Source organism: Scomber japonicus, chromosome 17 (assembly GCF_027409825.1).
Source record: "Scomber japonicus isolate fScoJap1 chromosome 17, fScoJap1.pri, whole genome shotgun sequence".
NCBI classification, from domain to species: domain Eukaryota; kingdom Metazoa; phylum Chordata; class Actinopteri; order Scombriformes; family Scombridae; genus Scomber; species Scomber japonicus.
Window position 1 is genome coordinate 31149879 of NC_070594.1, and position 15483 is coordinate 31165361.

The following is a 15483-nucleotide window of genomic DNA, read 5'->3' on the forward strand; positions in this document are numbered from 1 at the left end:
CTGGCTTCCCCGGAGTTGGTTGACGCAGAAAGAAGTGCTAGGAAGACCAGAGTTGTTCAGAAAATCATCAGTTTATTTCGCTGTATGCATAAAGCGGAGATCACTCATTATACAGTGCAACAGCGCTTCGCCTTACACACTCAGAGAGATCTGCCGATCAGTTAGGCAGTTCCTCTTTTATACACACGTCCGCGCTCCCCCGCCCTTGCCCTGTTGTTTATCATTTTTGGCCGTTATTCTTACACAACTTTCTTATCATTCTTTTGCAGCTTTAGCAGTTTCAGCGGTTTCGGTCCTGCCCTGCCACATCCTTTTTTTGGTAGATATTTTTGGCAGATAACTTTCCGAGAACTGACTCAGAAGACACATGCTTGTTTATGATTATGTCAGCACTGCCTTTTATACTGGCATAAATGCAAGCTAAAGCTATAGGAATGTTGCAAGCTAAAACTATAGAAATGTTTATGATTATCTTATCCCTTCAGAACCCAACACAGTCTCATCCCCAATTCGTCATATACTGCCGTTTGGTCAATGCCAAAGCCGTCCGAATCCGACGTCGAGGGTACCCCCTTTACGTCACCAGCTGACGGACAGAGTCAGCCCTCTGATTTCAATCATAATTCCCCATCTTCACATTTTGACGAAAAGGGTTTGTGTCACGTGACTTCAAGTTTTGAACGCATACTATAGTGGCTATTACTGGAGTAAATTATCATATTTTAAGATACTTGCTGCATTAAAATGCGTTTTGATGACATTTCTAGCGAGAAATATACATTTTGTTTTCACAATATCTGCTCAGTGAGAGTATATGATGTGTGGTTTAACTTAATACGAAGTAATTTTCAGCTGTCGGAACAAGATATGTGTGCGTGTGTGTGTGTGTGTGTGTGCGTGCGCACTGCCCCAAGTCGTCCTCAGTCGACGTACGTCAGTAGCTGTGTCACGTGACTCCAAAATGTACTTGTAAAATATCATATTTTAAGATATTTACTGCATTAAAACGCGTTTAATGACACTTCTTGCGAGAAGTGTGCACTTTATTTTTGACTATCAATCAGTGAGACTATGTATTGTGTGGTTTATCACTAATATGAAGTAATTTTCAGCTGTCGGAACGAAGTGTGTGTGTGTGTGTGTGTGTGTGTGCGCTTGTACCTTTTTCACATTTTTACTGCATTAAAATGCGTTTTTATGACATATTTTTAATTAAATCACCATACAATTAATCAGAGCACAATAAACATCAAGAACATAAAATTATACAAAATAAGTAAAGGATTGCTGCGTGTGTCAGTTTCCCTCTGGCGTTTTTTTTAATTTATTCATAAAAAACGTGTCTGGGTAACAGGAAGTACATCTTTCTTTTTTATTTTATATACTAGTAAACACAATAAAAATATATAAGCAACAACAAGCTGTACATTAACAATCCGTGTCACAGCAAGTGGCGAGATAGTGACGAAATTATAATTAAATATTTAATGAGTTGTTATTGCTTTATGCATGTATTTTATTTTCTACAACTGCCCTGTCCATCCACCAATTTCTTCCGCCAACGCCCATTCCCGCTCCCAGGTAAGATCAACTCTTTACTCTCAATGAAGTTGTGATTAATTTAATTTTCCACTCCATAAATATGTATATAGCTTAAGATTTTTAGGTGAAATAACGAACCCTACTGTAAGAGCTGTATTAGAAAAAGACAGGCATTAAATAACTGTTGCATCAAGTTAAATAGCATCAGCCAAGGCCTATGCTAACCCAGTCTATGAGCTAACATGTGTCTTTTTTATTATGTTTCATTGTTTTTATTACTAATATTATATGCAAACTTTGAGTGCCACTGGACGGCTGCCTGGATGAATACATGATTTATTTCCAGTGTTCAAAAGTCACCCTGATCATATTCTGGTTTTGATAATTGCACTAACACTAACTAAATAACTTTTACTTTTGCAGTATTAAGTTCATCTTACTGGTCTGTATCAAGTGTGACAGGAGATGTAAGCAGACAGACACACACAGAGCACAAGGCCGTAGCAACATGCACTACACTACAGCCCTTTACACACACACACACACACCTCTGCATGCATTTGAGCATTATAGTAAGAGTGTCAATATATTGTTGTTATATAAGTTGTAAGTTGTTATATTATTTTCATGTAGCCTTGAACTGTTGCATTGTTTAATTTGCTGAGTAGCCTATACGGGAAATGACTGTGATGATTAAAGGGAACTATGTTGCACTAATTAATAAGGGTTTTTATAAGTGATAAGAAGTGAGTGCTTGCATTGTCTTAGCCAGAGTCACACCACTGTACCAGAAGAAAAACACAAGGTTTCCACTGAAGTGGAAAAGTACAGAGTGAAAAGATGAACTTTAATGTGTTCTCAGCAAGTATGAGAAAGTAGGATGTTTGTCTCTTAACAGTTGTGTTTCAGGTTGGGCTCTAAGGCGTCACAACAACGGATGGAGTCAGATATTACGAGGAGAAGGAATGACACGTCTTGAGCCAATCAGAAGAGGACGCCGCCTTGCGTTACACCTATTGCTCTGTACGCTTTAAAACAATGGGTCAGGGAAGAGATAGTTAGTCAGACTTCGTGAACTGATGAACATTTTGTTGCTTGTCAGGGATACTATAAGTCAGACCCAGAGCTCTGTAATATTGCACATTCTACTGGTGTTAAAATAAAACTGATTGTTTTGAACTAAAATGCTTCTCCTTATATTTCATTAAAAGAATACGCGAGGACAAACTGACAAACTCCTCATTTTATATAGATAAACGTGTGTGTATCAGAATGACAAAACCAAAACTCAGGGCCTGCCCAAGATGCCAGGTCCCCCAGCAGGCCAATCGCAAAACCTGCAGTTCATGTTTTGTTGCTCTGCCGAGGAAGAGGCTGCAGGCAACCCACAATATAACTGTGGATTGGGCCAGGCAGGTCAAAAAAAACAAAAATGAAGCGAGGGTGGTTGAATCAGCCAAAATTGCTGTAAGTGAAAATGCTCATACTATACAGTCTTACAATATGTCTTCAAGATAACATATCATTTTATGTTTCATTCAATGGGGAAGTTCACATTATTACAGCAGCAAGTTGATAATAGTAGTGTGTAGTATTAAAAAGAAGGATATTGATAACAAATAATAACAGTAATAATCATGTTAATATTTTCGAAAGCATTAAAATCACTTCTTTTCCTGATTGAGTCTCAAAATAGTTGATCTGCTATTCATGTAGTAATGTAGTAATACAAGTTTTCAGGGTTTTTTTTCTTCTTTTTTTTTCCAGATCCAAAAACTTTCTGCATTGGGCTATATGCCTTTGTTACTCATCAGCCGCAGGCACAAGGGAACGGGAAGTTGACGGCAGATGTCCTCACACATCTGCCGTCAACACAAAAAAGTAAGGCGTTTCTTGCCACCATGATGAAGGCCTACATACACTTGATAAGTGGTAAGTTTTCATTCGTGTTCTGTATTTACTTTTCCGACTAAGTATACACCATTTATATTATTTACTGAATTCACAACAGATCCAGCAATGACAAAACACCAGGAGCCAGACCACCAACCCCTCCAGGACCCAGACCACCAACCCCCCCAGGACGCAGACCACCAACCCCCCCAGGACCCAGACCACCAACCCCCCCAGGACGCAGACCACCATCCCCCCCCAGGACCAAGACCCTCCCCAGGACCATCAAACAATCACCCTGCACCTTTTTCCTATTGACCCTCAACCACCCACTCAAAGTAAGTAACATTGCATAACTTTTATGCATTGCCTTGCAGTCCATCTGTAAATTGAATGAATCAATGCACAATACAAAACTATTTACATATCACTTCACCCCTTTTAATTAAACCCTAAATCCCACTCCAGGTCCCTCATCCATCCCAGTTCCCTCATCCATCTCAGGTCCCTCGTCCACCCAAGGTCCCTCATCCACCCCAGGTCCCTCATCCATCCCAGGTCCCTCGTCCACCCCAGGTCCCTCATCCATCCCAGTTCCCTCGTCCATCCCAGGTCCCTCGTCCACCCAAGGTCCCTCGTCCACCCCAGGTCCCTCGTCCATCCCAGGTCCCTCGTCCACCCAAGGTCCCTCGTCCACCCCAGGTCCCTCGTCCACCCAAGGTCCCTCGTCCACCCAAGGTCCCTCGTCCACCCCAGGTCCCTCGTCCACCCAAGGTCCCTCGTCCACCCCAGGTCCCTCGTCCACCCCAGGTCCCTCATCCATCCCAGCTCCCTCATCCATCCCAGGTCCCTCGTCCACCCCTGGCTCCTCAAAAGGAAGGAAAAGAAAAAGTAAGTAATCTGTAATTTTTTGTGTCTTTTTTTTTTTACTATGAAACAAGTTAACCAAGGTGAATTAAGTCACCTGACCAAGATACAGAATATATCATTCTTTACCTTTTTCCTCTTGAACCCTTTGCCCCAGCCACAGGCACAACAAAACAAGTCCAAGAGAAGAAAAAAAGTAAGTTGTCGACCCCACCGTCCCCACAATGTGTATATTTGTTTGTTTTCTTTGCAACTCGTAAAACAGAAGCCATGTCATGGGTGTAAGGATGTTTTCAGATGCCCCCAGTATCTTTCATTGAACCGAACTGACCCATGGTCTATATATGTACATGTATTTTTACGTAGCTTTACTTACATAACCCTATGAAGTGAAATTTTATTAGAAAGCATGTTATAAGACGCTATGAATCAGACACTTGAAAAGCCAAGTGTTCCTTTATTTTTGCAAATGTGCAAAAAAATGTGTTGATGGTACAGTAGATTCCATCTGAAGGAGACTGAAATCTTTTCTTGGTTTTCCAGGACCACACATAGAGTTGGACGGTATAACTGATACTGCTGCACGCGTAGAGGCTGAGAAAAGAAAGAAACACACTGCAGAAATACACTGTAGAAACACACTGTAGCTCCCACAGTCTCCCTATTCAGTATCTTATTTCCTTTTATGGACAAATGTGGTTCGTTCCTACGGTAATCGATGGTAATTTGTGACAACGGACACATGGGATTCACCGTAGTGAATCATGTTCACACTTTTTTCCTACTTAAGAACATTCCTTAAGCAAGTTCCTTAAGAACAAAATTACAAAAATTCTTAAGAAGATATTGGTGAATGAGGACCAGTGACTCTGCATTATTGGGTATATGTGAATACTCAGCTCAGACCCATTTACATTGAACCAAACTGAGACCACACCACAAGGTGGTCTGTCTGATTTTTGTGAAATGCATCACAACCCAGGTTCACTTGCATTTTTAGCCGCTAGACTTCCCATAAAGCTTACCTACAGCTGGAACAATTGACATTCTAAAAGAGGCCTCTTGGCTTTGGTTTTATTGTATGCCATTTGAAGCTAATACATTTGAGTCAGCTTTACCCTATTTCTGTGTACATTGTATAACATATGGAAACCAGCAGTCATCTGTTAGGGGAAAACTACTGTGCCCATAATGCACATTCATAAAAAGTATGGGATCTTCACAAGAGAGGACATGTGTGAACTGAAAAAGGACTGAGATCAAATCAGCTGAACTGGCCTTAAAAGGGATCAGAGTCCTCTTTCAGAAAACACATAACAAGAACACAAAGATGTCTGAGTTATTGTACTCGTCTCTTCTTCTTGGAAAAAAGGCAATTCTGCATTTCTGTTATTAGTACTGAACATGGTTACTGGAGTTTCTACTTGTAAAACATGCATAAAGATGACAACCAAACTTAACCGAGAAGAATATTAGGAGGCTGGCATGCATATGCTTAAGTATTTTAAGGGAAGCCTAAAGGCTAAAACAACATAGCAGTCAGGCCACCTCATGAGGTCTGTTCAGGAAGTGTGTGTGGAATTGAGATAGACATAGACCTTACCAGCATTAGGCTGCACCACTACTTTTGGGAATACCCCTTTGATAAACTTACTGTGTATACTTCTACTATTTGGTCTGTTGTTCAAAAAACTTTTTTTGCTTTGTCATTTAAGATTGCAAATGCAGTAGAATGAAGACGTACCCATATGATCAAATACTGCAAAAGAGGATAAATGAGGTAAGATGTCTAAACATATATTTCATTAGGCTGTCATATTATCTCTGGAATCATATCTGCCTAATCTTTCAATCTACATGTGACAAATAAGTAAAACAGCATTTAGTAGTTATTGAACCTTTTCAACTATCTAATCTTTCCCAATTTTGACATACATAAATTGTAAATGATAAAAAAACATCAATGCAAATTGAATCCAACATTTTTTTGGCGTTTACAAATAAAACATTAGAAATCTTATCAACCAAATGATGTTTCAAGTAATAATGCCAGTGTAATGTTGTTACATCATAGTAAAATTATCAGATTAAGTGTTTCTGTGTGTTTCTACAGAGGACAGGAGCAGCAGAGGTCAAAGTGCGCTGGCTGCCTTGCCCTTCCTGGTAAGTGATGGCATATTATGTGCACTATATGTATTTATTCTTTAATTAATTCATATTATTTACTAATTTTCCTTAACACTAATATTTATATTGTTATTACACACAAAGGTTTTTTGTACTTTAAAACATGGTACCTTTCAGCTTCCGCAGTGACTACGACTTTTTTGTGGCATATGTAACACGCCAAATACTCAGACCCCTTTTAAAGTGAACTGAACTGAGACCACGTGAAAATATGTGCATGCCAGCTTAAATGTAGTCATCTGGATCAAGTGTGTTCATATATCATCTGACGATAACACATTCTAGTCTGTTGGCATTTGCTAATTGATTTGCCAAACACCAGTTACCTTGTTCAAAGTGAAAACTAATCTTCAGATAACGAACAAATTCAGTCTTCTTAAAATGACCTACAGTATGGAGTGGACTGCACCAAAGGCAATCTTGTGTCTTTGTGTTCACATTATGGGTTCACTTAAAGAGCGATCGCTTTCTGGGTAACTTAAGATACATTTAGGCCTTAAGTCCAATTATTGGTTACACATAGATCAGATGCAGATGCGTTTTTTGTTAGCTGACCCCTTCTGTACCTAACATATAGGCCTCAAAATACAAAATGCTCCCCTTTGTGGTGAGTATTTGCATAGTGACATGGTTAACCCATTACAGAACTTCAATGAGTTGACTCTAGGGACTGTGTCTAAGAGACTAAGTGGCCAGATCTCTGCTGGATTGGTCCAGTAACAAAATGAATGCTGTTTGACAAACACCATAAACCAATTAGTCTACATATAAAGAGCAAACCTTTATTTATCAGTTTAAGAATAACTTTATCCCAAAGACTAATTATGAGCTGTAGGCTATACTGTACTGTATGTGACTAAGGCGATGTTTGGACTATTTGCAGTGGCAGAGTCTGGGAGGACACCTGGGAGCCGGCCAGCAGATTCAGCTAATTAACCGTACTGTTCATACTGTTCAACCAATTGTTATCTAAATGTTTATCTTTATTATATAGCATATATTTTAATTTTTGTTTAGTTGTTGCAAGTAAAATTCTCAGTTGATAAACCATTTGTTATTTATATTGTCTATCACATATTTGATTTTATGTATCATTGTTCCATATTAAATTCTCAATTGTTGTATTTTTTATTTATATTATATATCATATATTTTGTTTTATGTATATTTGTTCCAAATAAAACCAAATTTTCCAAATGTTACACTTTATTATTTGTCTGTCAATCATTGAATACTACACTGAATAATTAATGATTTTGACAGTTCTTAAGACGTTTTCAAATGTTCCTAATGGAGATAAGTTTTACCCAATGGTAATGATTTTTCAACTTGTGCTCAGTTAAAGAACTATATGATTAAAAATATATAACTGAATTGGAACCTCACAGCATCTTTTTCACTCCCTCTGCCTCTTACAAAGGCAGACTGTTCACAAATTTATAAATAAAATAAAAAAAGGGTGCATGACATTAGCAGATCAAAACTGCATACAGGAGCCTTGGCTGCCATTATTTGAAATTCTGTCATTATCATTATCATTATTATTATTATTTATAAAAACACAGAACCTGAGGTAGTTGTACTATATTTTCACTGATTGCTAATATAAGTGACATATTGTTTGATTGTTGTGTTTTCTGTTCTTATGAAATATGAATAAATTGTCAAAGATGAACATTTTTGGTTTTACTTCTGCATACATCATCTTATTTAAAAACACAATGTGATAGTGTCAGTTGATTAAAGGTAATAGCTAAAGAAGATGAGGAAAATAATCATAAATACAGCATGATTATACTTGCAATTTATCTTTTATTTTTTGACTTGCAATTACATTGCATTATTTCACTTTTTTAAGTGGATTACTTTAATGAATCAACATCCGTTATTTCTTTCACCCAGATCATACAGTATACAGCAGTGGTCGGCAACCTTAGGCACGCGTGGCATGGTTAGCACGCCGTAGCATAGTTATTGGCACACTGGCAAAAGCAGTAACCTCTCGGCAGCACTTCAAATCACCTGTTAACCATGGCACCTGCTCTATGCGTGGCCTGTCTTCTTTAGTTTGACTGACAGTGCGCCCTCCCACCCACATGTCCCTGGGCGGGGGCAGGGCAGGGGGTGCGATGGCAACACAGAGCTATAAGGATGCTTTGCTCTCACACGCGCTGCATTTATACACACATGCACGCAGTCGCTCTCTAGCGCACTCTTGCTCGCTCACTCCAGATTCCGGGAGATTGGATCTTATTTGCAGGCGTCAGGGAGCTGCTATCAATATGCGGTAGAGTTGGGATGTCTGTAACTGACTGTAACGATGTGAGCATAGCACTTGAACGATAGCGTCACTTGAACTATAGCGTCAAAAACTTTCTAATTAGGGATCTGGTTTTGGGCGTGGTGTCATTGATAATTTCCTTCACCATTCGATCCTTCACCATTAAACAGGAAGTCCTTATAATGCATCAATACAGTGTCAGCTCCATAGCGCCACCTACTGGATACAATAGTGCCCCCTTGAAAATTAAAAACAAATTGAGCCCCTCAACTCAGATTGACATAGAGAAACAAAATTTGGTACACATATGTATCATGTAAAGACGGACAAAAAAGTCTCTCGGACCCATACCCTCACTCCAACAGGAAGTTGGCCATTTTGAAGTGAATTTGAAATTTTGGCACTGTTTGATACAATTTTCACTCCACGTTTTACATTGTAAAAGAGAAAAAAGTTCCATCATCTTTGTAATAATAAGGACCTGCATAAATAAATCACCTCTGGGTGTCATCCTGTATCAGCATTTCTGAAATGCGTACCTGTGTATTGAAGGAATATACAGTACATACTGCTTTACACAGTTGTAAAATTAGCCGCTTTTAATCCAATCCAATAATGATTTTCCTAATACATGACATAAATTGTCTGACTGCCCTCAGTTTACTTAATGAGCATTTGCCTCTATAAGCCCATCTTGATTTGTCCATCAGTATTTGGAGGTTAGGATACATTGATATGGTAGCATGATTGACTGTTCCCTGGCCGGAGAAAGGTCAGAGCAACTATCTACAGTGATCTGACCTCACCAACACAACCAAAGCAACACTGACACAAAAAGAAAAGAAGAAAGCCTTCTGGACAAGAAAGAGTTTCTTAGGCGAAATACAACACATGACTCCAAGCCTGGAGAAAAGGAAGGTAAACAGAAAAATGTAGTGATATTGTAAAATATTAGGACATAGTACACCTTTGATTTTAAGAACTTAACCATTGAGATTCAGTCATTTTTTAGCTTCAGCTGTCATCAGGTTCATGTTTAGAGATATATCTATACGTGAAACTATACGTTATATAACTTTATAACTAACGTTATAAACTATACATCGTTGGAAAGGTCTTGGCCTAGGGAGCAATATATGTCAATATGAGATTTGTGGGCAGTTCCTGCTCCTCAGGTGTGCCCTTTGAACCTTGTACCTGTGACACTTTTGAAGGCCTATAGTTCAACAACAAAATATGCTACAGAGATGGGGTCAACAGTTTTGGAAAGCTCTGCACCTCTACTATCATACCCGACAGCAGACCAATAGGGGGCGCCACTGAGTAGGGTCAAAAACTATAAAAAACATGATTTCACCCTCTTACCAATAAAAAAGTTAAAATCTGACCAAACAGACGTGCTTCCCACCCTTAAAAACATATAATAAGCTTGCAAAGTTCGTGATCACAGTTTTACATAATAGAGATAATTCATTGGAACTACAAAAGCTATGACGCAGCACAATGCTGTGTATTGTAACTTGGCACAAATTGTAGTTCTGGTAACCTCCTTCCGGTTTAGGGTTAAGATGTTGACATTAGGGTTCAGAAATCATATATGTGCTCATTTTTCAACAGGCAAATTATGTCCATGGCGTATATGTTTATATTGTGAGTAGATATATGTAATGAAAACGATAAATATATACATTTATTAGTGCTATTTTTACATTTTTCCTGTTGCTCTATCGCGCCGACAGAAAGTGGTGTGTTCAATGACGTAACGTATTAAGCAACGTTTCAAAACATATCTTTCAGACCTCATACCTCGATCTATTTTCTCGCTATAAAGTGTTAATGTGGTTTATAATTTGTTGTTATAATATTGGTGGCTTCCAAACAAGACCATTTAGTTCAGTATACCTGCAGTAGGATGGATTAATAAACAATAGCAGTCACAGATAACTAGCAATAGCCTTACTGGCTAGTGAACATACCCCAAGGTTTTCAAGACATCAGTCAACCCCAACTTGAATTTGATATTAACATGACAATTTAGGTTATCTAAGTACCATATAACATAATATATATATTTATAACCGAATATAATAGAGTGAACAATACTACATTTATATATTAATAACATTGTAATGTGTTTCCCAACTCCCTCCATCAGTTTAATACTGCAAACTTCTAATCAAGGGGAATACATCTATGTATTTAAAAATACAAGGGCCATTACAATAGTTCCTTTTTGTTAGGAAGCATACAAATTACAAGGGATACTTGTAGTTCTTCCACCAAAAGGAGGGTTGTAATGAAGTTTATGAAAATTATCTTTACTAAATCAAAATTTCAGACAAGCAAAGCATAGGCTACATTAAATCGCTGTCAACTTTTACAGATATCATTAAAAGTAAAGGGTGATGCTTTTGTAATTGAGACTAATGAATAAATCCAGCTGTCTGAATGATTACTTACTCTATCAAAAACATGCAAACTAAGACTGGCAAAAGATTGATCATTTCAACACAGGAATTTTATTTATATTCATATTTATATTTATATTTAAACAGTCATGTGAGAGCAAGAGAGAAACAGTTTTTAACCAAGTGATCCTGGGCCAGCACAAGAGCAACAGTTAGTCAGGATAGAAGGAATTTTATTTTAATTTTTCTTTTGTGGCTGGTTCCTTCTATAGCAATTAAGACATACAAGAATATGCCGACTTTAAAATTGCAAAAAAAAAAAAAAAAGCCAGCTCTAATAATAGTCAAGATTAGATTGCACAATGCTAAAAAGTCCAGTTTGTGACACACTCTAAGCTCCTCTCTGGGCCTGCTAGCCATCATTGTCCTTCCAAGATGAATCTGAAGAGCGGGTCGGTGTCTGGTGATGCCTTTTTAAAAGAGAAGAAAATTCAGGAAGTAGTGGATGTGTGCATATAGCCCATTAAAAATCTACTGAACTGCCCTTCTGACATGTAAATACATAAAAATGAGTCTTAGTGCAACTCTGCTTGGTGTACTTTACACTAACACTGTCAGATGAATTTTGAAGAGGAGAAGAGATTAATCCACTGATTAATCGTCGTCGGAGTCACTCTGATACTCCCAATCACTCTCAAAGGTCAGTTCTGCCCCAGTTCCACGCAGGACTTGTATATAACAGTGATTTGCCTGCTTTAGCCTTTGGTCATTTTCCTTGGTGTGCCTCATGGTTAGGCTCCGCAGACCATGGATACCCTCCTCACTCAGGCCAAACATCTCACCTTACACGTAAAAAAGATGAGCCTTTATTAGAAACAGTAGTAATGTATTGCAATTTGGCAGTAAAAGCAAAAGCAAAAGTTAAATACATACTTGCTGCCTCATTGGAAAGCTGGGAGGACATCTCCCTCAGACTGTTTGCCTGGTTGCAAAGAGCTTTCCAGTGTTGATTCATCTCTGTCACAACAATGATCTTCTCCTCCTCCAGTCTCCTTACTGACATCACGAGGTCAAATGCCCTCCTCTTTGTCCTCAGGTCAACAGAGTCTGGAATACGTAGATGAAAAAAATCTGTTGCATTAAAGATTGGTATTTAAATATTAACATACTAAATATTTATAGGATAACATTTAAGGCATAATCGTTTTTGTGCAGGTGTATGACTCTTCACATAACCGTTGTGTAACTCTACCATGTGTAAGCTGCCATGGCCAAATGTAGTCATCTGAGAGAATGATGTCTAAGGTCAGGTTTTCAGTAGCCAGGGAGTTGTACTTTTCAACTACAGAACTTAATGTAGTCTTCTCCTCCCTAATCTTTCTTCGTATCCGAGCACGCCCTTTGCAGCCATCAGTGTCTTTGTAAAGACGCTGTGTCCTCCTTTTAATGCTGGCCACAAGGGCTACGTCTCATTCCGCCTACTTTCGTCAGTGCACTGCGAATGTGCCCTGCCCACTTACTGCCGTAGTGCCCACTTTCGATGAATAGTATTGTCCCAAAAGGAACACTTATGTTAAAACACTTACCGGAAATGACGGGGGGGATGAACGTGACGAACGCGACGAACGCAAGACACGTGAGCGCGAATTTTCAGCCCGCCAAAATTTAAATCGCCGGCTTTTGTTTACATTGTTTTCTGCAAGATCATTTACGATCATTTACCGGTTCGGTTTGCAACATGTGGAAACTACGTCGCCTCCGACGTCAACGCAGGATCCTCCTACTACTGGCTGAACTTGAGGTATGTTAATTATTTATTTTACAAATTCCGATCATGCATGAATTGCAATGCAGCAGTAGGCTGTGGCATCACTTACCTTTTTAAAACAGTCAGGAGCAGTTCCTTGTGTTAAGTTGATGAATAACTAAATGCACACACCATCAGAAGTTTTACCATTTATGTCACAATACTTAAGTATTATTACTGAATGTTTTTAAATGTTATGCGGCAGTAACAAGCTGCTTATTATTTATTTCATTATTTTATCAGTAGGCCTACTTCAGTGTGCTCCAAGTGGATAAATAATTAAAGCACTATGAGTAGAAGACTGAAGAAATGTGTGTGAATTTGTGCCCAAATGTTAAGTGATCTATACAGTAACATACACCAAGCAATAGGCAAAAGAATAGACAGGCCTATTCATTTGTTCGATCATGTACTAATTCTGATGAACCCTAGGAAAACACAGGCATTACAGAACCAGATAAACTTTATTTAAACAAAAATAAAATAAATAAATAATAATAATTAATTCACTCTCTTCTCCCCACTCACAGCACCCCCCCAGCCCCAGAAAGTACTGTCAGGTCAATAATACAGTGCCAGTGTTGGCACTATACTTTGATGGCCACAGTGACATGAGGCCCGACTACCGCCTTTCAAGGGCGTCCTTCAGTGCGCTGATGGATGTGTTGGGGAGGGAATCCGACCATGGCTGGGGCCCAGAAATCGACACCCTCATCTTTTTGTTTTGGCTTGCCACTCCCTCCGCCTACCGTGTGGTTGCCAGGGCCTTTGACATCCCTCGGGCAACCATTCACCGCGTAGTCCACAGGGCGAGTGGGAAGATCGCCACCCTACTCTATCGGGTGGTCCGACATCCCACGGCAGAAGAGCTCCCTCGCCTCGGGGGTCGCTTCGCACGTCTGGCAAGATCTGCAGCCTTCAACCGTGTGGTTGGTGCCATCGATGGCTGCCACGTCAGGGTGAAGCCCCCTGCCCAAGATGCTGCCTGTTATTTCAACAGGAAGCTATTCCACTCTATTCAGCTGCAGGCAATGTGTGACGATGTGGGGAAGTTCCTGGATGTGTTTGTGGGGTACTGTGGGTCAGTGCATGACGCCAGGGTGCTGAGGAACAGCCCCATTTACTACCAACAATCCTACCCTCCACCAGGATACAGCATTCTTGGAGATGGGGGCTACCCCTGCCTTTCTCATCCGATCAGCCTCATCACACCATTCAGACAGCCTGTTCGCAGCCACCTCCAGGCCCGCTTCAACAACAGTCTGTCAAGGGCCAGGTGCATCGTCGAGCGGTCCTTTGGGATGCTGAAGACTAGATGGAGGTCCATCTTTTTCAAGGCTCTGGAGGTGGATGTGACCTACGTGCCGGAGGTCATCGTCTGCTGCACTGTTCTGCATAATATATGCATGAGCAACGGGGACCTGCTGGAGCCAGATGCTGATGTCAGGGGGCCACGAAGACCAGCACCAGCACCTCCAGGAGCCGTCTCTGGTGCAGATGAGAGACAGAGGATAGCGATGGCGTGTTACATCCCTGACCATGACTACATTTGAAAAAAAAAATTCAATAAATGACATGACCATTCTGCAAAAATCTAATGTGTTCATTTGTATTCAATTCAACGTTGTATTAAGCATTTTTATGTTGCAATTTCTTATCAGTTTGATAAAGTAGGTAGGTAGTATTTTTAGGAATCGTTGATCAATGGTGAATGACTTATTGTAATGGTAATGACCAATTAGTTCAAAAGGTAAACACACAAAACACACAAGTGTACAACCAAGGTTTTACCAATGTACCAATTGAGAGCAGCCACTCTATTAACAAAGTGAAAGTCTGGAGTAACCTTATCAGGCTCACTTGAAAAAAGATGTGAAGGTGTAATATAACAAGTGACACAGTGTAAATACTTTTACTTATTTATTTATTGAATTAATTTACATTTTACTACTAAATTTGTCTAAAATCGCCAGGAGGCGCTCCTCCCTGGCAGCCGCCTCTCTCTCCCTGGCAGCCATCTCCCTCTCTCTCCTGTCCTCCCTCTCCCTCATCTCCCTGAAAAATCTCTCCTCTCTCGCTACCGTCTCACGGTGCCACCTCTCCTCCCTCTCCACAGCCTCCTGATGCCTCCTCTCCTCACGTTCTGCAGCCTCTCTTGCCTCTCTCTCTCTCTTCTCCTCTCTCTCCTGTTGTTCCCTCTGCATCTCCTGCATGGCCTCATCGGACTGGCGCTCATTTTCCCTCAAGGTATTTAGGATTTCAAGTGTATCCACCCGGCGCCTCTTTGGGGTAGACACAGAAGAAGCACCCCTGTCCGGTGTCACCACGGGGGGGGGGGGGGGTGAGGCCCTCGCCACTTCCGGGTTGGATGAGGCAAAGAGAACAGGCGGCTCTATAGACGGCCTGCTCCCTATTGCCTCATCCATAAGCGAATACCACTTCCAAGAAGCGGCGGTGGTCTCACCCCCCTCTGTACTGACACCGGTACGAGGATGCTT

At 40.1% G+C, this 15483-nt stretch overlaps 2 protein-coding genes across 2 annotated transcripts; one reads left to right on the forward strand and one right to left on the reverse strand.

The window, feature by feature from the left end:
- Positions 1–3880: 3880 nt before the first annotated feature.
- Positions 3881–4276, reverse strand: LOC128376911 (circumsporozoite protein-like). The gene has a single exon (XM_053336762.1). It carries the CDS (start codon positions 4274–4276, stop codon positions 3881–3883), a length of 396 nt encoding a protein of 131 aa, XP_053192737.1.
- An 8640-nt stretch (positions 4277–12916) lies between these two features.
- LOC128376912 (uncharacterized) lies at positions 12917–14538 on the forward strand. Its single transcript, XM_053336763.1, has 2 exons — positions 12917–12979; positions 13516–14538. The coding sequence occupies exons 1-2, from the start codon at positions 12917–12919 to the stop codon at positions 14536–14538; spliced, it is 1086 nt and encodes a 361-aa protein (XP_053192738.1).
- The last annotated feature ends 945 nt before the right edge of the window (positions 14539–15483 follow it).

Excerpts from the sequence above, each read along its gene's own strand:
- LOC128376911 (XM_053336762.1), bottom strand. The coding sequence starts at position 4,276 with ATGGATGAGGGAGCTGGGATGGATGAGGGACCTGGGGTGGACGAGGGA.
- LOC128376912 (XM_053336763.1), top strand. The coding sequence starts at position 12,917 with ATGTGGAAACTACGTCGCCTCCGACGTCAACGCAGGATCCTCCTACTA. Across the intron at positions 12,980-13,515 it reads TACTACTGGCTGAACTTGAG|CACCCCCCCAGCCCCAGAAA; the intron begins GTATGTTAATTA and ends CCCCACTCACAG.